Raw genomic sequence first — 26899 nt, forward strand, 5'->3', positions numbered from 1 at the left:
GTTTATGTGAACACATGTTGTTAAGGAACACATTTATGATGTTTATGTGAACATGTGTTGTTATGGAACACATTTATAATGTTTATGTGAACACATGTTGTTATGGAACACATTTATAATGTTTATGTGAACACGTGTTGTTATGGAACACATTTATAATGTTTATGTGAACACGTGTTGTTATGGAACACATTTATAATGTTTATGTGAACACGTGTTGTTATGGAACACATTTATAATGTTTATGTGAACACGTGTTGTTATGGAACACATTTATAATGTTTATGTGAACACGTGTTGTTATGGAACACATTTATAATGTTTATGTGAACACGTGTTGTTATGGAACACATTTATAATGTTTATGTGAACACGTGTTGTTATGGAACACATGTATAATGTTTGTGAACACGTGTTGTTATGGAACCAGTTGTTTAGTGTCATCATTAATTTTGATACCTAATGATGACATATGCAATATGTCCTGTGTGTGTCTCTCCTACCTAAATGTTTCTCATATCGCTTCTCGTTCTCTCCATCCCTCACTATTCCCTCTCTTTCTTCATCCTTCTCTCCCCCTAGGTTCTTGCTAGTGGCTACGGAGTCAGCACTCCCTTCAATCAGAACATCTCTTCTTCCTCAAAGGGAGGAGCTAAAGATGATGGGCAGGTGAGGGGCTTTTCACATGCCCTATACACACGTGTGTGTGTGTGTGTGTGTGTGTGTGTGTGTGTGTGTGTGTGTGTGTGTGTGTGTGTGTGTGTGTGTGTGTGTGTGTGTGTGTGTGTGTGTGTGTGTGTGTGTGTGTGTGTGTGTGTGTGTGTGTGTGTGTGTGTGTGTGTGAGAGAGAGAGCTTATGTGTGCGTCTAACACCTACATATCAAGTCTTAGACTGACCCAGTTCGAAGAGATTGGCATGGTTCAGTGTGTGTGTGTGTGTGTCCATTTTAGTATGAGTGTATTCACAAATACAGAGAGGGAGATCTGGAAGGCCTGGTACATTCCGTCCCTCCTCTCCTCCTGTGTTCACAAATACAGCGAGGGGGAGAGAGAGAGGTGAGGGAGAGAAGAAGAAAGAGAAACACCGCCACAGGAGAGAGATCTGGAAGGCCTGGTACATTCCGTCCCTCCTCTCCTCCTGTGTTGTTGAGTGTGTTTGTGTTCTTCTCCCTCCATTGTTCTACATTCCCCAGATGACTGCCTGTTTAATAGCTGTGGTTTAGTCTCGAGGCCAAACAGGTAATGGGCGTTCCCAAGGCTATTCATGTCAGGATTCAGGAGCCTTTTCAGAAGAGTGAATAGGGCTGACTTTAACAGTTTGTGTGTGTGCAGCGTGTGAATGACGCATGAGTAGCAGTTGGCGTTACAGAAATATGAGTGGAAAACTTTCACCTTTGTTTGGCTTCCATCAGAATCTCTCCCTTTGTAACCGCTGCTATGAAACACAGACACATACAGTCACACCTCACTCTTTCTCACTCTCTCCCTCCCCCTGTCATTGAAATGTAAAAATAGATTGTTCTGTAATTATTTGCATATTAGCATTTTGCGTTTCCTCTCGCTCTCGCTCGTTCTCTCTCTCTCTCTCGTCATTAATCTGATTCACCTGTGTAAACAAAGGGCCGAGCCGCTCTCACTACAGTAGAATCAACACTAAGAAACCTATACAATACAGTTCTACACTATACAATAGAGTACTATACAATGCAGTACTGTACAATTCTATACAAAACAATACTACACAATACAGTACTACACAACACTATACAATACAGAGTACTATACAGTACTACACTATACAATAGAGTACTACACAATACTACACAATACAGTACTACACAATACTGTACGTAAGTGATAATCCCAGAGTAGACTGTGTTTGGAGGATATATTGGCATGGGTGGTGTTAGGCCCAAGATGAACACTATACTATACAATACACTACTGTACAATGCTTTACAATACAGTAGTACACAACAGTATACAATACACTACTGTACAATGCTTTACAATACAGTAGTACACAACAGTATACAACACAGTACTTCCCTGAACCGGGGAGTCAGGAGTTGACAGTGCTTTGACCAGTCAGGTGGCTGAATGAGTTTATGAACAGGATATTAGTGGATTCTTGGAGCTTCACTCAAATCTATGGAAACAAACTGTGTTTATAAGTTTTCTCCCAGTTGAACAGTTCCTTTATTCCCTCTTTCTTTCTCTCTGTCTTCAGGGAGGGGAGGATGAGGTGGAGAGGGACAAGATGAGGGAGGTCAGTAAGCGTCTGTATGCTCAGCTACAGGAGGCCGAGAAGAAACACCAGGAGGAGAGAGAGAGACTGCAGGTAAAACATACATACATACCTACATACATACATATATATATATATATACACACACACATACCAACATACACATACATACATATACACACACACATATATATACATACATACATACACACACACACACACACACACACACACACACACACACACACACACATACATATACACACACATACACACAGACACACCAAAGTGCTGTACATTATGAAACTATGACTCTGTCCTTTTCCTGTGCAGGCTGAGGGTGTGGATCTGCGCCAGCGTCTGGGGGAGCAGGATGAGAAGCTGAAGGGGGTGGAGGAGAGTAGTGAGAGGAAGGACCAGAGGATTGAGGAGCTCCAGAGGCTGCTGGGAGGCATGGCGCAGGAGAGCCAAGCCCTACGAGACACACTGAGGAACAGAGAGGAGGAACTCAGAGAATTACGCAAGATCAGAGAGGAGGGCAGGAACGAGGAGCAGAGGTGAGGAGGACAATAAACAGAGCACACACACACACACGCTGCCCTGTTGGAGCTAGAAACACAAGCATTTCACTGCACCGGCGATAACATCTGCAAATCTGTGTAAGTGATTTGAGTTGACACAGAGCACACACACACAGATCACACACATAAACATCAAGACAAGCACACACACACACGAGCACACACACATAGATGAAGAGTGTTCTCAGCCACTCAGGCTGTGTGTTCTTCTCAGGTCAGAGCAGTTGGAGAAGGAGCTGGCCATTCTGAAGGAGAAGATCCATCATCTAGATGACATGCTGAAGAGCCAGCAGAGGAAAGTCAGACACATGATCGAACAGGTGAGACACACACACACACACGACTATAACATGTTATAACTAGCTATAACACGACTATAACATGTTATAACTAGCTATAACACGACTATAACATGTTATAACATATAACATGTTATAACACGACTATAACATGTTATAACACGACTATAACATGTTATAACATGTTATAACTAGACTATAACAGGACTATAACAGGACTACTATAACATGTTATAACTAGCTATAACACGACTATAACATGTTATAACTAGCTATAACACGACTATAACATGTTATAACTGCTTAACAGGACTATAACATGTTATAACATGACTATAACATGCTTTAACAGGACTATAACATGTTATAACATGCTTTAACAGGACTATAACATGTTATAACTAGCTATAACACGACTATAACATGTTATAACTAGCTATAACACGACTATAACATGTTATAACATGCTTTAACAGGACTATAACAGGACTATAACATGACTATAACATGTTATAACAGGACTATAACATGTTATAACATGTTATGCTTTAACACGACTATAACATGTTATAACATGCTTTAACAGGCTATAACATGTTATAACATGACTATAATGCTTTATGTTATAACATGTTATAACATGCTTTAACACGACTATAACATGTTATAACTAGCTATAACACGACTATAACATGTTATAACTAGCTATAACACGACTATAACATGTTATAACATGCTTTAACAGGACTATAACATGTTATAACATGACTATAACATGCTTTAACAGGACTATAACATGTTATAACAGCTATAACACGACTATAACATGTTATAACTAGCTATAACACGACTATAACATGTTATAACTAGCTATAACACGACTATAACATGTTATAACTAGCTATAACACGACTATAACATGTTATAACATGCTTTAACAGGACTATAACATGTTATAACATGACTATAACATGCTTTAACAGGACTATAACATGTTATAACATGCTTTAACACGACTATAACATGTTATAACTAGCTATAACACGACTATAACATGTTATAACTAGCTATGACTATAACATGTTACGACTATAACATGTTATAACTAGCTATAACACGACTATAACATGTTATAACTAGCTATAACACGACTATAACATGTTATAACTAGCTATAACTAGCTATAACACGACTATAACATGTTATAACATGCTTTAACAGGACTATAACATGTTATAACATGACTATAACATGCTTTAACAGGACTATAACATGTTATAACATGCTTTAACACGACTATAACATGTTATAACTAGCTATAACACGACTATAACATGTTATAACTAGCTATAACACGACTATAACATGTTATAACTAGCTATAACACGACTATAACATGTTATAACTAGCTATAACACGACTATAACATGTTATAACTAGCTATAACACGACTATAACATGTTATAACATGCTTTAACAGGACTATAACATGTTATAACATGACTATAACATGCTTTAACAGGACTATAACATGTTATAACATGCTTTAACACGACTATAACATGTTATAACTAGCTATAACACGACTATAACATGTTATAACTAGCTATAACACGACTATAACATGTTATAACTAGCTATAACACGACTATAACATGTTATAACATGCTTTAACAGGACTATAACATGTTATAACATGACTATAACATGCTTTAACAGGACTATAACATGTTATAACATGCTTTAACACGACTATAACATGTTATAACTAGCTATAACACGACTATAACATGTTATAACTAGCTATAACACGACTATAACATGTTATAACATGCTTTAACAGGACTATAACATGACTATAACATGCTTTAATAACATGTTATAACATGCTTTAACACGACTATAACATGTTATAACTAGCTATAACACGACTATAACATGTTATAACTAGCTATAACACGACTATAACATGTTATAACTAGCTATAACACGACTATAACATGTTATAACTAGCTATAACACGACTATAACATGTTATAACATGCTTTAACAGGACTATAACATGTTATAACATGACTATAACATGCTTTAACAGGACTATAACATGTTATAACATGCTTTAACACGACTATAACATGTTATAACTAGCTATAACACGACTATAACATGTTATAACTAGCTATAACACGACTATAACATGTTATAACTAGCTATAACACGACTATAACATGTTATAACTAGCTATAACACGACTATAACATGTTATAACATGCTTTAACAGGACTATAACATGTTATAACATGACTATAACATGCTTTAACAGGACTATAACATGTTATAACATGCTTTAACACGACTATAACATGTTATAACTAGCTATAACACGACTATAACATGTTATAACTAGCTATAACACGACTATAACATGTTATAACATGCTTTAACAGGACTATAACATGACTATAACATGCTTTAACAGGACTATAACATGTTATAACATGCTTTAACACGACTATAACATGTTATAACTAGCTATAACACGACTATAACATGTTATAACTAGCTATAACACGACTATAACATGTTATAACTAGCTATAACACGACTATAACATGTTATAACTAGCTATAACACGACTATAACATGTTATAACATGCTTTAACAGGACTATAACATGTTATAACATGACTATAACATGCTTTAACAGGACTATAACATGTTATAACATGCTTTAACACGACTATAACATGTTATAACTAGCTATAACACGACTATAACATGTTATAACTAGCTATAACACGACTATAACATGTTATAACTAGCTATAACACGACTATAACATGTTATAACATGCTTTAACAGGACTATAACATGTTATAACATGACTATAACATGCTTTAACAGGACTATAACATGTTATAACATGCTTTAACACGACTATAACATGTTATAACTAGCTATAACACGACTATAACATGTTATAACTAGCTATAACACGACTATAACATGTTATAACTAGCTATAACACGACTATAACATGTTATAACATGCTTTAACAGGACTATAACATGTTATAACATGACTATAACATGCTTTAACAGGACTATAACATGCTATAACAGGACTATAACATGTTATAACATGCTTTAACACGACTATAACATGTTATAACTAGCTATAACACGACTATAACATGTTATAACATGCTTTAACAGGACTATAACATGTTATAACATGCTTTAACAGGACTATAACATGTTATAACATGCTTTAACAGGACTATAACATGTTATAACATGCTTTAACACGACTATAACATGTTATAACTAGCTATAACACGACTATAACATGTTATAACTAGCTATAACACGACTATAACATGTTATAACTAGCTATAACACGACTATAACATGTTATAACATGCTTTAACAGGACTATAACATGTTATAACATGACTATAACATGCTTTAACAGGACTATAACATGCTATAACAGGACTATAACATGTTATAACATGCTTTAACACGACTATAACATGTTATAACTAGCTATAACACGACTATAACATGTTATAACATGCTTTAACAGGACTATAACATGTTATAACATGCTTTAACAGGACTATAACATGTTATAACATGCTTTAACAGGACTATAACATGTTATAACATGCTTTAACACGACTATAACATGTTATAACTAGCTATAACACGACTATAACATGTTATAACTAGCTATAACACGACTATAACATGTTATAACTAGCTATAACACGACTATAACATGTTATAACATGCTTTAACAGGACTATAACATGTTATAACATGACTATAACATGCTTTAACAGGACTATAACATGCTATAACAGGACTATAACATGTTATAACATGCTTTAACACGACTATAACATGTTATAACTAGCTATAACACGACTATAACATGTTATAACATGCTTTAACAGGACTATAACATGTTATAACATGCTTTAACAGGACTATAACATGTTATAACATGCTTTAACAGGACTATAACATGTTATAACATGCTTTAACACGACTATAACATGTTATAACATGCTTTAACAGGACTATAACATGTTATAACATGCTTTAACAGGACTATAACATGTTATAACATGCTATAACAGGACTATAACATGTTATAACATGCTTTAACAGGACTATAACATGCTTTAACAGGACTATAACATGTTATAACATGCTTTAACAGGACTATAACATGCTTTAACAGGACTATAACATGTTATAACTAGCTATAACAGGACTATAACATGTTATAACATGCTTTAACAGGACTATAACATGCTTTAACAGGACTATAACATGTTATAACTAGCTATAACAGGACTATAACATGTTATAACATGCTTTAACAGGACTATAACATGTTATAACATGCTTTAACAGGACTATAACATGTTATAACATGCTTTAACAGGACTATAACATGTTATAACATGCTTTAACAGGACTATAACATGTTATAACTAGCTATAACAGGACTATAACATGTTATAACATGCTTTAACAGGACTATAACATGTTATAACTAGCTATAACAGGACTATAACATGCTTTAACAGGACTATAACATGCTTTAAAAGGACTATAACATGTTATAACATGCTTTAACAGGACTATAACATGCTTTAACAGGACTATAACATGTTATAACATGCTTTAACAGGACTATAACATGTTATAACATGACTATAACATGCTTTAACAGGACTATAACATGCTATAACGGGACGATAACATGCTATAACAGGAATATAACGGGACGATAACATGCTATAACAGGACTAACATGCTGTAACAGTACTATAACATGCTACAACAGGACTATAACATGCTGTAACAGGTCTATACCATGCTATAACAGGACTATAACATGCTTTAACAGGACTATAACATGTTATAACTAGCTATAACGGGACTATAACAGGACTATAACATGACTATAACATGCTTTAACAGGACTATAACATGCTATAACAGGACTATAACATGTTATAACATGCTTTAACACGACTATAACATGTTATAACTAGCTATAACACGACTATAACATGTTATAACATGCTTTAACAGGACTATAACATGTTATAACATGACTATAACATGCTTTAACAGGACTATAACATGCTATAACAGGACTATAACATGCTTTAACAGGACTATAACATGTTATAACATGCTTTAACAGGACTATAACATGTTATAACATGACTATAACATGCTTTAACAGGACTATAACATGCTATAACAGGACTATAACATGCTTTAACAGGACTATAACATGTTATAACATGCTTTAACAGGACTATAACATGTTATAACATGACTATAACATGCTTTAACAGGACTATAACATGCTATAACAGGACTATAACATGTTATAACATGCTTTAACACGACTATAACATGTTATAACTAGCTATAACACGACTATAACATGTTATAACATGCTTTAACAGGACTATAACATGTTATAACATGCTTTAACAGGACTATAACATGTTATAACATGCTTTAACAGGACTATAACATGTTATAACATGCTTTAACACGACTATAACATGTTATAACATGCTTTAACAGGACTATAACATGTTATAACATGCTTTAACAGGACTATAACATGTTATAACATGCTATAACAGGACTATAACATGTTATAACATGCTTTAACAGGACTATAACATGCTTTAACAGGACTATAACATGTTATAACTAGCTATAACAGGACTATAACATGTTATAACATGCTTTAACAGGACTATAACATGTTATAACATGCTTTAACAGGACTATAACATGCTTTAACAGGACTATAACATGTTATAACTAGCTATAACAGGACTATAACATGTTATAACATGCTTTAACAGGACTATAACATGCTTTAACAGGACTATAACATGTTATAACTAGCTATAACAGGACTATAACATGTTATAACATGCTTTAACAGGACTATAACATGTTATAACATGCTTTAACAGGACTATAACATGTTATAACATGCTTTAACAGGACTATAACATGTTATAACATGCTTTAACAGGACTATAACATGTTATAACTAGCTATAACAGGACTATAACATGTTATAACATGCTTTAACAGGACTATAACATGTTATAACTAGCTATAACAGGACTATAACATGCTTTAACAGGGCTTTAACAGGACTATAACATGCTTTAACAGGACTATAACATGTTATAACATGCTTTAACAGGACTATAACATGCTTTAACAGGACTATAACATGTTATAACATGCTTTAACAGGACTATAACATGTTATAACATGACTATAACATGCTTTAACAGGACTATAACATGCTATAACGGGACGATAACATGCTATAACAGGAATATAACGGGACGATAACATGCTATAACAGGACTAACATGCTGTAACAGTACTATAACATGCTACAACAGGACTATAACATGCTGTAACAGGTCTATACCATGCTATAACAGGACTATAACATGCTTTAACAGGACTATAACATGTTATAACTAGCTATAACGGGACTATAACAGGACTATAACAGGACTATAACAGGACTATAACATGTTATAACTAGCTATAACAGGACTATAACATGCTTTAACAGGACTATAACATGCTTTAACAGGACTATAACATGTTATAACAGGACTATAACAGGACTATAACTAGCTATAACAGGACTATAACATGCTTTAACAGGACTATAACATGCTTTAACAGGACTATAACATGCTATAACAGGACTATAACATGTTATAACTAGCTATAACAGGACTATACCATGCTTTAACAGGACTATAACATGCTTTAACAGGACTATAACATGCTACAACAGGACTATAACATGTTATAACAGGACTATAACGGGACTTATAACATGCTATAACAGTACTATAACATGCTGTAAAAGGACTATACCAGGAATATAACATGGCTTTGTGTGTGTGTGTACAGCTGCAGAACTCTCGTATGGTGATCCAGGAGAGGGACCGTGTCATCAGAGATCTGGAGGAGAAGGTGGCTTTCCTGGAGGCAGAGGTCAGTACCAACTAACCATGCCTGGGATTTGTAGTCTTTTGTTCACCAGCTACTGTAGCTCTGAACTGTATTCTTTTATGCCTGCAACACAAAGTATGGTTTGACTTCCTCCAACCTCTGACGCTACAGTTGAAGTCGGAAGTTTACATACACTTTAGTCAAATAGATTTAAAATCAGTTTTTCACAATTCCTGACATTTAATCCTAGTAAAAAGTCCCTGTTTTAGGTCAGTTAGGATCACCACTTTATTTTAAGAATGTGAAATATCAGAATAATAGTAGTAGAGATTTTTTTCAGCTTTTATTTCTTTCATCGCATTCCTTAGTCGTTCAGAAGTTTGCATACACTCAATTCATATTTGGTAGCATTGCCTTTAAATTGTTTAACTTAAGTCAAATGTTTCGGGTAGCCTTCCACAAGCTTCCTACAGTAATTTGGGTGAATTTTGTCCGATTTGTCCTGACAGAGCTGGTGTAACTCAGTCGAGTTTGTAGGCCTCCTTGCTCACACATGCTTTTTCAGTTCTGTCCACACATTTTCTAGGTCAGGGCTTTGTGATGGCCACTCCAATACCTTGGCTTTGTTGTCCTTAAGCCATTTTGCCACAACTTTGGAAGTATGCTTGGGGTCATTGTCCATTTGGAAGACCCATTTGCGACCAAGCTATAACTTCCTGACTGATGTCTTGAGATGTTGCTTCAATATATCCACAGAATTTTCCTGCCTCATGATGCCATCTATTTTGTGAAGTACACCAGTCCCTCCTGCAGCAAAGCACCCCCACAACATGATGCTGCCACCCTCGTGTCTGGATTTTTTTATGGCGGTTTTCAAGCAGTGGCTTCTTCCTTGCTGAGCAGCCTTTCAGGTTATGTCGATATAGGACTCGTTTTACTGTGGATATAGATACTTTTGTACCTGTTTCCTCCAGCATCTTCAAAGGTCCTTTGCTGATGTTCTGGGATTGATTTGCACTTTTCACACCAAAGTACGTTCATCTCTAGGAGACAGAACGCGTCTCCTTCCTGAGCGGTATGATGGCTGCGTGGTCCCATGGTGTTTATACTTGCGTACTATTGTTTGTACAGATGAACGTAGTACCTTCAGGCATTTGGAAATTGCTCCCAAGGATGAACCAGACTTGTGGAGGTCTACCATTTTTTTCTGAGGCCTTGGCTGATTTCTTTTGATTTTCCCATGATGTCAAGCAATGAGGCACTACGTTTGAAGGTAGGCCTTGAAATACATCCACAGGTACACCTCCAATTGACTCAAATTATGTTAATTAGCCTATCAGAAGCTTCTAAAGCCATGACATAATTTTCTGGAATTTTCCAAGCTGTTTAAAGGCACAGTCAACTTAGTGTATGTAAACTTCTGACCCACTGGAATTGAGACACAGTGAATTATAAATGAAATAATCTGTCTGTAAATAATTGTTGGAAACATTACCTGTGTCATGCACAAAGTAGATTGTGCATGACTTGCCAAAACTATAGTTTGTTAACAAGAAATTTGTGGAGTGGTTGAAAAATGAGTTTTAATGACTCCAACCTAAGTGTATGTAAACTTTAAACTGTGTGTGTGTGTGTGTGTGTGTGTGTGTGTGTGTGTGTGTGTGTGTGTGTGTGTGTGTGTGTGTGTGTGTGTGTGTGTGTGTGTGTTTAGAACCGGGAGATGCATGATCAGATGGACTACTTCCTGGGAGGTGAAAGGTCAAACTCGCACCTCTCATCAGACCGCCACGCCCAGATTGTCTACAGGTAATTTACATCCAGTAACACAGGCAAACACACACCCATCATAGACCTGTCAGATTGTCTACAGGTAATTTACATCCAGTAACACAGGCAGACACACACCCGTCATAGACCTGTCAGATTGTCTACAGGTAATTTACATCCAGTAACACAGGCAGACACACACCCGTCATAGACCTGTCAGATTGTCTACAGGTAATTCACATCCAGTAACACAGGCAGACACACACCCGTCATAGACCTGTCAGATTGTCTACAGGTAATTCACATCCAGTAACACAGGCAGACACACACCCGTCATAGACCTGTCAGATTGTCTACAGGTAATTTACATCCAGTAACACAGGCAAACACACACCCATCATAGACCTGTCAGATTGTCTACAGGTAATTTACATCCAGTAACACAGGCAGACACACACCCGTCATAGACCTGTCAGATTGTCTACAGGTAATTCACGTCCAGTAACACAGGCAGACACACACCCGTCATAGACCTGTCAGATTGTCTACAGGTAATTTAAATCCAGTAACACAGGCAGACACACACCTGTCATCAACTCACCACCCGCCTGACCTGTCATCAACTCACCACACACCTGACCTGTCATCAACTCACCACACACCTGACCTGTCATTAACTCCACACACCTGACCTGTCATCAACTCACCACACACCTGACCTGTCATCAACTCACCACACACCTGACCTGTCATCAACTCACCACACGCCTGACCTGTCATCAACTCACCACACGCCTGACCTGTCATCAACTCACCACACGCCTGACCTGTCATCAACTCACCACACGCCTGACCTGTCATCAACTCACCACACGCCTGACCTGTCATCAACTCACCACACGCCTGACCTGTCATCAACTCACCACACGCCTGACCTGTCATCAACTCACCACACGCCTGACCTGTCATCAACTCACCACACGCCTGACCTGTCATCAACTCACCACACGCCTGACCTGTCATCAACTCACCACACGCCTGACCTGTCATCAACTCACCACACGCCTGACCTGTCATCAACTCACCACACACCTGACCTTTCACCAACTCACCACACACCTGACCTGTCATCAACTCACCACACACCTGACCCCTCATTCCCCTGACTGACCAGAAACATCACCTGACCTCACACAGCCCTCCACACACACTTCTAACCCCTGCACATCCCCATAGTGTCCCTCAGCTGTTCACTAGTAATGTGTTCCCCAGAGTAAAACCTTGGCATCGATCTCATTTCTCTCTCCTCCACAGTAAGCCTTTGAAGCCCAGCAACTCGTCCAACAAGCCTCTTCCCTTCATCAAAATCATTGAGACCAAGTCCTGAACTGGTGAAAGCGAGGGAGAAGGGGCTAACCTAACGACACCAAACCTGCTAAGCTAAACAACAACGGACTGAAATAGACCACCACCACATTACTACCACACCAACATCACAGTGCACGTATGAAGTTTAAACTGAGGTGACCACAACATCACATCAACTGACCACCAGCTACGACCATCACCCATCCATGGCCACACTCCTTCGATAGGACACTATGCAGTGTGTGTGTGTGTGTCAGAGGAGGCTGGTGGGAGAAACTATAGGAGGAGTGGCTCATTGTCATGTCTGGAATGGTATATATGGAACAGTCAACTGTTCCCATATGTTTTCTGTGTTTCATACCGTTACATGTATTCCTCCTATAGCTCCTCCCACCAGCCTCCGTGTGTCTGTGTGTCTGTGTGTGTGTGTGTGTGTGTGTGTGTGTTTGTGTGTGTGTGTGTGGTTTTGGATTGTGTATGGACGTTGATGTAGATATACTTATAGAGTTGATTCTCAATAGAAGTCTATTTATTCATAGCAGACAGATTATTCTTTCTAACTCAGTGTCATAATCTATTGTCATCTGTTGAAGTCCGTCTGAAGGACTTTACTACTGACAGAGAGGACCAGAGACGGTGTGGTAGCACTGTGGTTAGTAAGGGTCTGATAACAGACCGAGTCTTTGGCCTCAGAGAGGAGGCAACCATGCCAGGCTGGGCCATAACAGAGAAATAAAATGGCTGATGAGTGAGAGGGGGATCGAAGAGAGAGGTGGGGGGTAAGAAATCTGTATTAAACTAATCAGAACACAACCAGTTTGTCATCTTTTTACCATGGCACCAAGGCAGGATAGAGTGAGTGTTATTATTGGAGAAGCAGAAACACATTAAGGATAGAGGATATAGTTTTCCATCAAACCCTTCTGTAACCCATTAACCTACTTCCTGTGTCTGTGGCCTGGAGTCCACTGTTAGAATCCTCTTTATTTGACACCTGAAAGAGAGGAAGACCATCTTTGACTTTTTGTAAATATACTTATATGGTCACGTAACGGCCACAGTGATGTGTCATGGTTTATACAAAGTTATGCAGGCCATGTTTGTTATTTTGTTCGTTGAGAAAGTGGGATGTTTGGTCTAGTATGTGTGGATTAGAATTCCCCTCACCAATACTGATGTCACTTTAAAGTCTAAAGGAGATGAAGATTCATTCTGACAAGTACTTACTAACCTTGTAAGAAGTTGACATTATCCACATTTTTGCATGCATTTCAGTTACCTGCTGTTTCATCCACCATCACCAGCTTTGTACATAACTATATTTATTTGTTTATGTGGTGTTCTTTGATGTCCCTGTAGTCTCACTCTGGGATTTGTTTGTTAGTTTTATCCTTCAGACAGGAATGTTTGGCCTGACACTTTAGTGTGTGACAATCATCTTTATGTATTTATGTGAAAATACAACTTTCATTTTAGGGAAAAAAATTTCACTAGACATGTTAGTGTGTGTTAACAACATATATACTTTGTGTTTTAGTTATTTTAATAAATATATGAAAATACTTGTTTTTTTCATGTTTTTTGAGGGGGTACTAGTGAGTCAAATATTCTCATTCACATTTCTATATTACATCTAAATGCATTATTATAATTTACTTATATATTATGTATCTCATGCATAGTGCAGTACTGTAGTTTATGCATAGTGCAGTACTGTAGTTTATGTATAGTGTACTACAGTAGTTTATGGATAGTGCAGCAGTACTGTAGTTTATGCATAGTGAATGTCTGCCCCCTGGTGGTGAGTCACATGATAGACCAACAAGTGCTGGGAGAAAAGGCAGATGTTCATGTTCCCCTTTTACAGTTGAAGGCTATTAAACAAATGAGCAACGTATAATGTTCTTGGGGGAGAAATGTAACCTACACCACTAGAATTGAGTTGTATCTCAAATGTCCATGAAAACAATGTGATAAGACATCACCATCAGTCAATAATCTCTGGTCCAGTGGTACCACTTTAATGGAATGGCAGCTGCAGTATGTATTACAATGCAGAGGATAGATCAGGGGAGTCCATTAAAACATAACGCAGCCTGTTCAGCACTATTATCAGGCCATAGTAATGGCTGGGATGGAATGGTATTAAACAAATCAAACACCTGATTTTTCGTGTTAGTTACCGTTCAGTTCTATCCATTATTGAGGCGTCCTCTCCTCACCAGCCTCCTCTGGTCCCAATCATACACACAACACACAACTCATTAGATTCAAACACACTTCTGAAGCTGTTCACATTTGATTGGAGGAACATTGCTACAATCATCCATAAATCTCTAGCCTGGTCCCACATCTGTAGGTGCTTTAGATAACTCCACTGACGATTCATATGAGCCTGGGTACCATACCAGTCTGTTTCTGCTGTAAGAGAGAGGGGATTGGTTAAAGCAGAAACTGACTGGAACCCAGGCTATATAGCCAACTCACACCTCATTTTGAACATATCAGACTGGAACCCAGACTTTATAGCCAACTCACACCTCATTGTGAATAGATCAGACTGGAACCCAGGCTATATAGCCAACTCACACCTCATTGTGAATATATCAGACTGGAACCCAGGCTATATAGCCAACTCACACCTCATTTTGAACATATCAGACTGGAACCCAGACTTTATAGCCAACTCACACCTCATTGTGAATAGATCAGACTGGAACCCAGGCTATATAGCCAACTCACACCTCATTGTGAATATATCAGACTGGAACCCAGGCTATATAGCCAACTCACACCTCATTGTGAATATATCAGACTGGAACACAGGCGTTACAGCCAACTCACACCTCATTATGAATAGATCAGACTGGAACACAGGCGTTATAGCCAACTCACACCTCATTGTGAATATATCAGACTGGAACACAGGCGTTATAGCCAACTCACACCTCATTGTGAATATATCAGACTGGAACACAGGCGTTATAGCCAACTCACACCTCATTGTGAATATATCAGACTGGAAACAGGCGTTACAGCCAACTCACACCTCATTATGAATAGATCAGACTGGAACACAGGCGTTATAGCCAACTCACACCTCATTGTGAATATATCAGACTGGAACACAGGCGTTATAGCCAACTCACACCTCATTGTGAATATATCAGACTGGAACACAGGCGTTATAGCCAACTCACACCTCATTATGAATAGATCAGACTGGAACCCAGGCGTTATAGCCAACTCACACCTCATTATGAATAGATCAGACTGGAACCCAGACTTTATAGCCAACTCACACCTCATTATGAATAGATCAGACTGGAACCCAGACTTTATAGCCAACTCACACCTCATTATGAATAGATCAGACTGGAACCCAGACTTTATAGCCAACTCACACCTCATTATGAATAGATCAGACTGGAAACAGGCGTTACAGCCAACTCACACCTCATTATGAATAGATCAGACTGGAACACAGGCGTTATAGCCAACTCACACCTCATTATGAATAGATCAGACTGGAACACAGGCGTTATAGCCAACTCACACCTCATTGTGAATATATCAGACTGGAACCCAGGCTATATAGCCAACTCACACCTCATTATGAATATATCAGACTGGAAACAGGCGTTATAGCCAACTCACACCTCATTATGAATATATCAGACTGGAAACAGGCGTTATAGCCAACTCACACCTCATTATGAATATATCAGACTGGAAACAGGCGTTATAGCCAACTCACACCTCATTATGAATAGATCAGACTGGAACACAGGCGTTATAGCCAACTCACACCTCATTATGAATAGATCAGACTGGAACACAGGCGTTATAGCCAACTCACACCTCATTATGAATAGATCAGACTGGAACACAGGCGTTATAGCCAACTCACACCTCATTGTGAATAGATCAGACTGGAACCCAGGCGTTATAGCCAACTCACACCTCATTGTGAATATATCAGACTGGAACACAGGCGTTATAGCCAACTCACACCTCATTATGAATAGATCAGACTGGAACACAGGCGTTATAGCCAACTCACACCTCATTATGAATAGATCAGACTGGAACACAGGCGTTATAGCCAACTCACACCTCATTATGAATAGATCAGACTGGAACACAGGCGTTATAGCCAACTCACACCTCATTATGAATAGATCAGACTGGAACACAGGCGTTATAGCCAACTCACACCTCATTATGAATAGATCAGACTGGAACACAGGCGTTATAGCCAACTCACACCTCATTATGAATAGATCAGACTGGAACACAGGCGTTATAGCCAACTCACACCTCATTATGAATAGATCAGACTGGAACACAGGCATTACAGCCAACTCACACCTCATTGTGAATATGTCAGACTGGAAACAGGCGTTATAGCCAACTCACACCTCATTATGAATAGATCAGACTGGAACACAGGCGTTATAGCCAACTCACACCTCATTATGAATAGATCAGACTGGAACACAGGCGTTATAGCCAACTCACACCTCATTGTGAATATATCAGACTGGAACACAGGCTTGATAGCCAACTCATTAAGAATATATTATGTTTTAGTATTCAACCATGCATACATACTAATTTTATTATTTAATTGTATTAAAATCATCCATTCAACAAAAAGGGCACTTAATAACATGAATGCTTTATTCTAAATAATTATCTTTAAAAATGGAATACAAAAAAATATTTCAGCAAAAAAAAACATTGTACAATATAAAAAGTATAATCACTTTTATGCAGCAAATAGACAACCGTCAGACTGTGTAACACTAGCCCTAAACCAGAGCAATTTATATGTAAATACATGGCTCTGCCCTAAACAAGTGCTGGCAACAGGACAATAATACTGGAAATGTCTAGCAGTAATACTGGAATAATCCATAGTTCTTCTGTCCTGTTCCAGCTCAACAGTAACTAACCGGATTCTACTAATCAGCTTGATTGGAGGTGTGTTAGTGCTAGGCGGGAACAAAAGCCTGCACAGCCTGTACTGTAGCTCTCCAGGGCCATTGTGAGGAACGCTGGTCTGCTATAACGTTAGTCCATCAATAGCTTAGTTAGCACTGAACACATTATAAACAAGTCTTACTCTAACACTGTGCATTAACGCAGCGTTTCCCAAACTCAGTCCTGGGGACCCCAAGAGATGTACATTTCAGGTTCTGCTCTAGGACGACACAGCTCATTCAAATAATCAAAGCTTGATGATTAGTTGCTTATTTGAGTCAGTTGTGTAGTGCTCGGGCAAAATCCAAAACGTGCACCACTTCGGGTCCCCAGGACCAAGTTTGGGAAACACTGCATTAATGCATTCTGCATAGACACTGCATGTCTCTTTTGCATGGCTCTACATGATGATCTACCTGCAAAGTCTGTGCAAAAGTTCACAACGATGTTTAAGGTCAGCTTAAATCTAGTGCCCTATTTATTATGTGAGATGCATGATAGATAGTAGGCAGTGTTTTTCCTCAGGACTAGTAAGGCAGCGTAATGTTACTGTCATTCCTATACTGCTGTGCTCCAGTCTTCCCAACTGTACCAAGTACCAACCCTACCAAGTCTCTTCTCTCTCTGCTGGCACTAACAAGCCTCTCACTAAACTAAATCACCAACCTCTTCTTTTACCACAGACCCCAGTATGTCACCTCCAGGAGCTCTACTTATCACTACCTTCATTTATTTTTATTTAACCAGGCAAGTCAGTTAAGAACAAATTATTATTTACAATGACGGTCTAGGACCAGTGGGTTAACTGCCTGTTCAGGGGCAGAACGACAGATTTTTTTCTCACTAGGCCATCTACTTTGTAAATAGAGAAGGAAAGTGAGTCCAGTAGTCGCAACAAAACAGATTTAAAGTGGTAGCAGAGGAGTTGTTGTAGTTTTCAGGTTGTTTTCTAGGGAGTTGCAGTTGTCAGAGGCAGCAAGTTGTCGTTTCTCAAGGTATGCTGTAGGGAATTGTAGTTTCTCGTGTTATGCCATAGGAGATTGTAGTTCTCAGAATGTGCTTTCCAAGGTGTTGTACTTGTCTTTAAAGTTCTTGAGTTCCAGGAAGTGTTTTGGTCGTTTGGTGCGTTGCCCAGCTGACGGCAGGTATGTGACCTGGGAGGGGGGAGAGGGGGGGGTGGGCTCTGGGGTACTGGTCAAGTCTTTAGCTGCTAACTGGTGATGCTGGTCCAGACTGGTGGAACTGGAGTGGCTCTTCACACTGGGGAGAGAAGAATAACTACTCGTGTCAAACTTGAAAAACCTTCATTAAAACACATGAGTAGTGCTTAGATAAATGGCAGTGTGTCTATACTCACACAGAGGACAGTTCGCTCAGGGCTTCCTTGTATTTGACAAACTCTGCTTCTCCAAACACCTTCAGACACAGAGAGACAGACAGGAATCACGCACTATAGACTAGAGGTCGACCGATTAATTGGAATGGGTGATTAATTAGGGCCGATTTCAAGTTTTCATAACAATCGGTAACAAATCGGTAATCATGGCCGATTACATTGCACTCCACGAGGAGACTGCGTGGCAGGCTGACTACCTATTACACGAGTGCAGCAAGGAGCCAAGGTAAGGTGCTAGCTAGCATTAAACTTATCTTATAAAAAAACAATCAATCTTAACATAATCACTAGTTAACTACACATGGTTGATGATATTACTAGTTTATCTAGCTTGTCCTGCGTTGCATATAATCGATGCGGTGCCTATTAATTTATCATTGAATCACAGCCTACTTCACCAAACGGGTGATTTAACAAGTGGATTCGCAAAAAAAGCACTGTCGTTTCACCAATGTGTACCTAACCATAAACATCAACGCCTTTCTTAAAATCAATACACAAGTATATATTTTTAAACCTGCATATTTAGTTAAAAGAAATTCATGTTAGCAGGCAATATTAAACTAGGGAAATTGTGTCACTTCTTGCGTTCATTGCACGCAGAGTCAGGGTATATCCAACCGTTTGGCCAGCCTGGCTCGTTGCGAACTAATTTGCCAGAATTTTACGTAATTATGACATAACATTTAAGGTTGTGCAATGTAACAGCAATATTTAGACTTATGGATGCCACCCGTTAGATAAAATACGGAATGGTTCCGTATTTCACTGAAAGAATAAATGTTTTATTTTCAAAATTATAGTTCCCGGATTTGACCATATTAATGACCTACGGCTCGTATTTATGTGTGTTATATTATAATTAAGTCTATGATTTGATATAGCAGTCTGACTGAGCGGTGGTAGGCACCAGCAGGCTCGTAAGCATTCATTCAAACAGCACTTTTGTGCGTTTTGTCAGCAGCTCTGCTGTTTATGACTTCAAGCCTATCAACTCCCGAGATTAGGCTGGTGTAACGATGTGAAATGGCTAGCTAGTTAGCTGGGTGCACGCTAATAGCGTTTCAAACGTCACTCGCTCTGAGACTTGGAGTAGTTCCCCTTGCTCTGCATGGGTAACGCTGCTTCGAGGGTGGCTGTTGTCTATGTGTTCCTGGTTCGAGCCCAGGTAGGAGCGAGGAGAGGGACGGAAGCTATACTGTTACACTGGCAATACTAAAGTGCCTATAAGAACATCCAATAGTCAAAGGTATATGAAATACAAATGGTATAGAGAGAAATAGTCCTATAATTCCTATAATAACCTCAACCTAAAACTTCTTACCTGGAAATATTGAAGACTCATGTTAAAAGGAACCGTCAGCTTTCATATGTTCTCATATCTGAACAAGGAACTTAAACGTTAGCTTTTTTACATGGCACATATTGCACTTTTAATGTTGTCTTCTCCAACACTTAGTTTTTGCATTATTTAAACCAAATTGAACATGTTTCATTATTTGAGGCTGAATTGATTTTATTGATGTATTATAATAAGTTAAAATAAAAGTGTTCATTCAGTATTTAAAAATTGGCTGATTAATCGGTATCGGCTTTTTTTTTTGGTCCTCCAATAATCGGTATCGTCATTGAAAAATCATAATCGGTCGACCTCTACTATAGACCACTCAGTAAGTGGCAGACACAATGTCATGTGGAGACACAGGCATGTTTCTCTCCCCCAGATAGAGACACACTGACCCCGGTGCCGTGGCGAGCGTTGTGGTAGCCCTCCAGCAGTGTGTCTATGAGGGAACTACGGCTGCTGCAGAACAGGGAATGGGAACTCCTCAGATCTAGAAGCCAGGCGCGGAATCTCCTCCCTGTCACAGCTGTGGGAGTCCCTCCCAACTCACTGAACGGAATATCTGACAGGAGATGAGAAGATATTTTATGATCAAATTGGAGTTCTGGATCTATAGGTCGAAGGCCACTGATTCATAAGGTAGTACAGTAGGTGAAGAGAATGTGCAGCATTATAAACTGGGTGGTTCGAGCCCTGCATGCTGATTGGCTGAAAGCCGTGGTATACCACAGGTATGACAAAACATGTATTTTTACTGTTCTAATTACATTGGAAACCAGTTTATAATAGCAACAGGGCACCTCGGGGGTTTGTGGTATATGGCCAATATACCACGGCTAAGGGTTGTATCTCCGCGTTGCGTCCATAGTTACTACATAATGCCCCAGCAGGGGGTGCTGTTGGACTCAGATGATGACAGTGAGATGTACAGGCCAGGGTGAAACAGCAGGAGAAGACTTACCAGAGTCTCGTATGGCATCTAGTGCCCTCATTCTGTACAGGTAGTCATAGCAACCTGAAAAACACACACATAGATCATATTTTTTAGTTCACAGAGGGCTACTGTAGCTGTAGATTGAGTAGAAAAGATATCTACATGATGTGTGTGTTCTCTCACCGCCACTCTGTAGTCTGTCGTCCTGTTCAGACAGCAGGCGTGGCTCAAAGCGGATCTCCTGAACCTTGGACAGACCAGAGTCTATATCCTGTCTCAGCTCCTAAAGGACACAGGAAGTAGAGAAAATTGTATAGAAAAATCATGTTAAAAATAAGTCAGACTGAGTGTGTGTGTGTGTGTGTGTGTCTTACCTTTGGAGCGTTGTGGCCCAGGGGTACATGTGGTCCTCTACGAGACTTCATGGCAAAGCGCATTATCTGCCTCTTCACAAAGATGAACAGCAGCACAAACACCTGGAGACACAGACCTCTGTACATTAGAGACATCAACCTATCCAGAGGAGTATGTCCTAGAAGAGACATCAACCTATCCAGAGGAGTATGTCCTAGAAGAGACATCAACCTATCCAGAGGAGTATGTCCTAGAAGAGACATCAACCTATCCAGAGGAGTATGTCCTAGAAGAGACATCAACCTATCCAGAGGAGTATGTCCTAGAAGAGACATCAACCTATCCAGAGGAGTATGTCCTAGAAGAGACATCAACCTATCCAGAGGAGTATGTCCTAGAAGAGACATCAACCTATCCAGAGGAGTATGTCCTAGAAGAGACATCAACCTATCCAGAGGAGTATGTCCTAGAAGAGACATCAACCTATCCAGAGGAGTATGTCCTAGAAGAGACATCAACCTATCCAGAGGAGTATGTCCTAGAAGAGACATCAACCTATCCAGAGGAGTATGTCCTAGAAGAGACATCAACCTATCCAGAGGAGTATGTCCTAGAAGAGACATCAACCTATCCAGAGGAGTATGTCCTAGAAGAGACATCAACCTATCCAGAGGAGTATGTCCTAGAAGAGACATCAACCTATCCAGAGGAGTATGTCCTAGAAGAGACATCAACCTATCCAGAGGAGTATGTCCTAGAAGAGACATCAACCTATCCAGAGGAGTATGTCCTAGAAGAGACATCAACCTATCCAGAGGAGTATGTCCTAGAAGAGACATCAACCTATCCAGAGGAGTATGTCCTAGAAGAGACATCAACCTATCCAGAGGAGTATGTCCTAGAAGAGACATCAACCTATCCAGAGGAGTATGTCCTAGAAGAGACATCAACCTATCCAGAGGAGTATGTCCTAGAAGAGACATCAACCTATCCAGAGGAGTATGTCCTAGAAGAGACATCAACCTATCCAGAGGAGTATGTCCTAGAAGAGACATCAACCTATCCAGAGGAGTATGTCCTAGAAGAGACATCAACCTATCCAGAGGAGTATGTCCTAGAAGAGACATCAACCTATCCAGAGGAGTATGTCCTAGAAGAGACATCAACCTATCCAGAGGAGTATGTCCTAGAAGAGACATCAACCTATCCAGAGGAGTATGTCCTAGAAGAGACATCAACCTATCCAGAGGAGTATGTCCTAGAAGAGACATCAACCTATCCAGAGGAGTATGTCCTAGAAGAGACATCAACCTATCCAGAGGAGTATGTCCTAGAAGAGACATCAACCTATCCAGAGGAGTATGTCCTAGAAGAGACATCAACCTATCCAGAGGAGTATGTCCTAGAAGAGACATCAACCTATCCAGAGGAGTATGTCCTAGAAGAGACATCAACCTATCCAGAGGAGTATGTCCTGGAAGAGACATCAACCTATCCAGAGGAGTATGTTCTAGAATGTTCTACAATATAGAATTTGGCAAGCAAGATATACACTGAACAAAAATATAAATGCAACATGTAAAGTGTTGGTCCCATGTTTCATGAGCTGAAATAAAAGACCACAGAAATAATTGTGTACAAATTTGTTTACAACCCTGTTAGTGAGCATTTCTTCTTTGCCAATACAATCCATCCACCTGACAGGTGTGGCATATCAAGAAGCTGATTAAACAGCAGGAGCATTACACAGTTGCACCTTGTGCTGGGGGCAATAAAAGGCCACTAAAATGTGCCATTTTGTCACAACACAATGCCACAGGTGTCTCAAGTTGAGGGAGCGTGAAATTGGCATGCTGACTGCAGGATTCTCCACCAGAGCTGTTGCCAGATAATGTAATGCTCATTTCTCTATCATGAGCCACTTCCAACATCGCTTTAGAGAATTTGGCAGTAAGTCCAACCGGCCTCACAACCGCAGACTACCTGTAAGGCGTTGTGTGGGCCAGCGGTTTGCTTATGTCAGTGTTGTGAATAGACTGCCCCATGGTGGCGTTGGGGTTATGGTATGAGCAGGCATCATTTAAAAAAATAACATGTTTTACTTATTTAACTAGGCAAGTCAGTTAAGAACAACTTCTTATTTACAACGACGGCCTGGGATCAGTGGGTTAACTGCCTTGTTCAGGTGCAGAACAACAGATTTTTACCTTGTCAACTCGGGGATTCGATCTAGCAACCTTTCGGTTACTGGCCCAACGTTCTAACCACGGACAATGAACACAATTGCATTATATTGAATGCACAGAGATACCATGACAAGATCCTGAGGCCCATTGTTGTGTCATTCACCCACCACCATGACCTCATGTTTCAGCATGAGTACCATGTCGCAAGGATCTGTACACAAATCCTGGAGGCTAAACATGTCCCAGTTCTTCCATGGCCTCTGCATACTCACCAGACATGTCACCATGTTTGGATGCTCTGGATCGATGTGTACGATAATGTGTTTCAGTTCCCGTCAATATACTGCAACTTCGTTCAGCCATTGAAGTGAAGTGGGACAACATTCCAAAGGCCACAATCAACAGTGTCGCTCTGCATGAGGCATGAGGTGGTCACATCAGATACTGACTGGTTTTCTGATCCACGCCACTACATATTTTAAAAGGTATTTGTAACCAACAGATGTATCTGTATTCCAAGTCATGTGAAATCCATAGATTAGGCCCTATTGAATGTATTTAAATTGACCAATTTCCATATATGAACTGGAACTCAGTCAAATCTTTGAAATGCTTGCATTTATATTTTTGTTCAGCATACACTGACACAGCTTGCATGTACTGTAACAGGGTGGAGGGGCCTCCATAAAGTCAACTACAGTAATCATATGATTTGTAACTGTCATCTTATTGGTCCCTTTGAATGATTGTTTTATGATTAGTTGCAGGTGATTACACAGTTGCACCATCTCTATCTAGAGAATGCACTTCCACTTGGGGGTGTATTCATTAGTCGGATTCCGTTGCAAAACGTTTTGAACCTAAAATCTCACGTAAACCCTGTCCACAATAGATACATTCTTACTTCACCCAAATTACAAAATTACATTTTGGTGTCAATACCCTGTAAGCAGTCTATGGTATGACCGAAATCAATGCTTTAATTAAGTTTCCCTGGCACTGTTTGCAAATTCATTAGTGACACAAATCCCATTTAGCATGTTCAAATCATCTATAAGTGACTTTGATGAGCTTCAGAACCATTTTGAGATACTTTCGGATGATTTGGACGTGATGCGCAAAAAAATGCTAACATCGGTCCCATTGAATGGGGTATGTGCCACAAATGCTAAAAGATTAGCATTTGGAAACAAAACCAAAGCAAGGGAAATAAAACCAAGGCGTGGATTGCTGTCATACCTTACAGTGTGAGGAAACCAACGTGTCATTTTGTGATTTGGGTGAAGTATCCCTTTAATAAAAGTTAGCTATATTTTACTGTGTTGTGTGCTTTCAGTACTACAAGTGCCCAGTTCGTCTTCATTGCCTGCCATATAACCTGTTTATTGTTACACCTTGATTGACACTTCTGCTGTGTTGCCTGTCTCTATACTGTAGCTAGCAAGCTAATTCCATTACACAGGAGTCCTGAGAAACGCAACAGCTCGCTCGTTTTGTCAAGCATTCTTTATATTAAGGAAAAACACGAGAATACATTCATTTAAGACTTACCAGACTTCCGTAGGCCATAACAAGCACTACGTTGACGCTGGAGAGAGGAGAATCGGACCTCATGTTGAAAGTCTTCGTCAAATGCTAAACTAGCGTAGAATCAACAGAACTCACTCATAGTTCCTTTCAGAATGTACACGAGTGTAACATGAATTAATTATCAAATGTCGGTTAATCCATTGGAAAATCTGTAACAACGAAGCGTTGACACTTCCCTGTTGTTGATATCGTTTGTTGACATCCGGGATTGTCACGTGTACATGGGTGGAAACAGAAACTCTCCTCATCCATTACCAATGTGTAGCACCCATCTGATTTCTCTGACTCAACCGTGTTTCCCCTATTGATTATTGCTTGGCTGGGTGGCAAATCTCTCAAAGCAAAACCCCCGGGCCTCTGACACCAAAGCATTACATTTACAGCTAATGCTTTTGGGAAGTGGTCAACAGAGATGGTGCCTAGTCTATACAATGCCCAATACAAACATTGAACTGTCAAGCAAGCAAAGCATTTATCTTAATTGGCATCTCCTGAAACTGAACTCTTTCTGCATAAATGTATTTTTCTCTTTTTTGTTTTTCTGTGATATATATATATACACTGCTCAAAAAAAATAAAGGGAACACTAAAATAACACATCCTAGATCTGAGTGAATGAAATATTCTTATTAAATACTTTTTTCTTTACATAATTGAATGTGCTGACAACAAAATCACATAAAAATGATCAATGGAAATCAAATTCATCAACCCATGGAGGTCTGGATTTGGAGTCACACTCAAAATTAAAGTGGAAAACCACACTACAGGCTGATCCAACTGATGTAATGTCCTTAAA

The 26899-nt window shown here is 39.2% G+C and overlaps 2 protein-coding genes and 1 long non-coding RNA gene across 5 annotated transcripts in view; 1 reads left to right on the forward strand and 2 right to left on the reverse strand.

Moving 5' to 3' along the window:
* The window catches only part of LOC127915347 (tuftelin-like), a 19266-nt gene extending 4395 nt beyond the window's left edge, over positions 1-14871 (forward strand). The window contains exons 5-11 of one of the 2 annotated variants that reach the window (XR_008091061.1): positions 583-669; positions 2231-2341; positions 2582-2805; positions 3044-3149; positions 10133-10216; positions 10931-11447; positions 11886-11980. Coding sequence is in view for 1 of the 2 variants with exons in the window: in XM_052495417.1 (XP_052351377.1) it covers positions 583-669; positions 2231-2341; positions 2582-2805; positions 3044-3149; positions 10133-10216; positions 11886-11980; positions 13256-13328 (780 nt within the window). In the remaining variant the exon portion in view is untranslated. Of the gene's footprint in view, positions 1-582; positions 670-2230; positions 2342-2581; positions 2806-3043; positions 3150-10132; positions 10217-10930; positions 11448-11885; positions 11981-13255 lie in introns of those variants that run through there. The other variant, XM_052495417.1, reaches the window with a different exon arrangement.
* Positions 14872-16221: 1350 nt separating this feature from the next.
* On the reverse strand, positions 16222-17853 carry LOC127915348 (uncharacterized). The gene is made up of 3 exons (XR_008091062.1): positions 17833-17853; positions 16563-16765; positions 16222-16358 (listed from the first exon to the last, which is right to left on the reverse strand). It is a non-coding gene; the product is annotated as an uncharacterized LOC127915348 (long non-coding RNA).
* Positions 17854-17971: 118 nt separating this feature from the next.
* LOC118381163 (protein C1orf43-like) lies at positions 17972-26421 on the reverse strand. 2 transcript variants are annotated; one of them, XM_052495418.1, is made up of 7 exons: positions 26062-26421; positions 22345-22446; positions 22154-22253; positions 21998-22051; positions 21432-21598; positions 19653-19711; positions 17972-19573 (listed from the first exon to the last, which is right to left on the reverse strand). In XM_052495418.1, the coding sequence occupies exons 1-7, from the start codon at positions 26122-26124 to the stop codon at positions 19345-19347; spliced, it is 774 nt and encodes a 257-aa protein (XP_052351378.1). In that variant the 5' UTR covers positions 26125-26421; the 3' UTR covers positions 17972-19344. The 2 variants fall into 2 exon arrangements, with proteins under 2 accessions (XP_052351378.1, XP_052351379.1); XM_052495419.1 differs by having other exon boundaries at positions 17972-19555; positions 26062-26399.
* Between the last annotated feature and the right edge of the window lie 478 nt (positions 26422-26899).

This window comes from Oncorhynchus keta, chromosome 34 (genome assembly GCF_023373465.1).
Source record: "Oncorhynchus keta strain PuntledgeMale-10-30-2019 chromosome 34, Oket_V2, whole genome shotgun sequence".
Classification (NCBI taxonomy): domain Eukaryota; kingdom Metazoa; phylum Chordata; class Actinopteri; order Salmoniformes; family Salmonidae; genus Oncorhynchus; species Oncorhynchus keta.

Coding starts and splice junctions, on each gene's coding strand:
- LOC118381163 (XM_052495418.1), bottom strand. CDS start 26,124: ATGAGGTCCGATTCTCCTCTCTCCAGCGTCAACGTAGTGCTTGTTATG. Junction 22,052..22,153: donor CGACAGACTACAGAGTGGCG/GTGAGAGAACAC, acceptor TGTGTTTTTCAG/GTTGCTATGACTACCTGTAC. Junction 21,599..21,997: donor AGATGCCATACGAGACTCTG/GTAAGTCTTCTC, acceptor ATCTCCTGTCAG/ATATTCCGTTCAGTGAGTTG.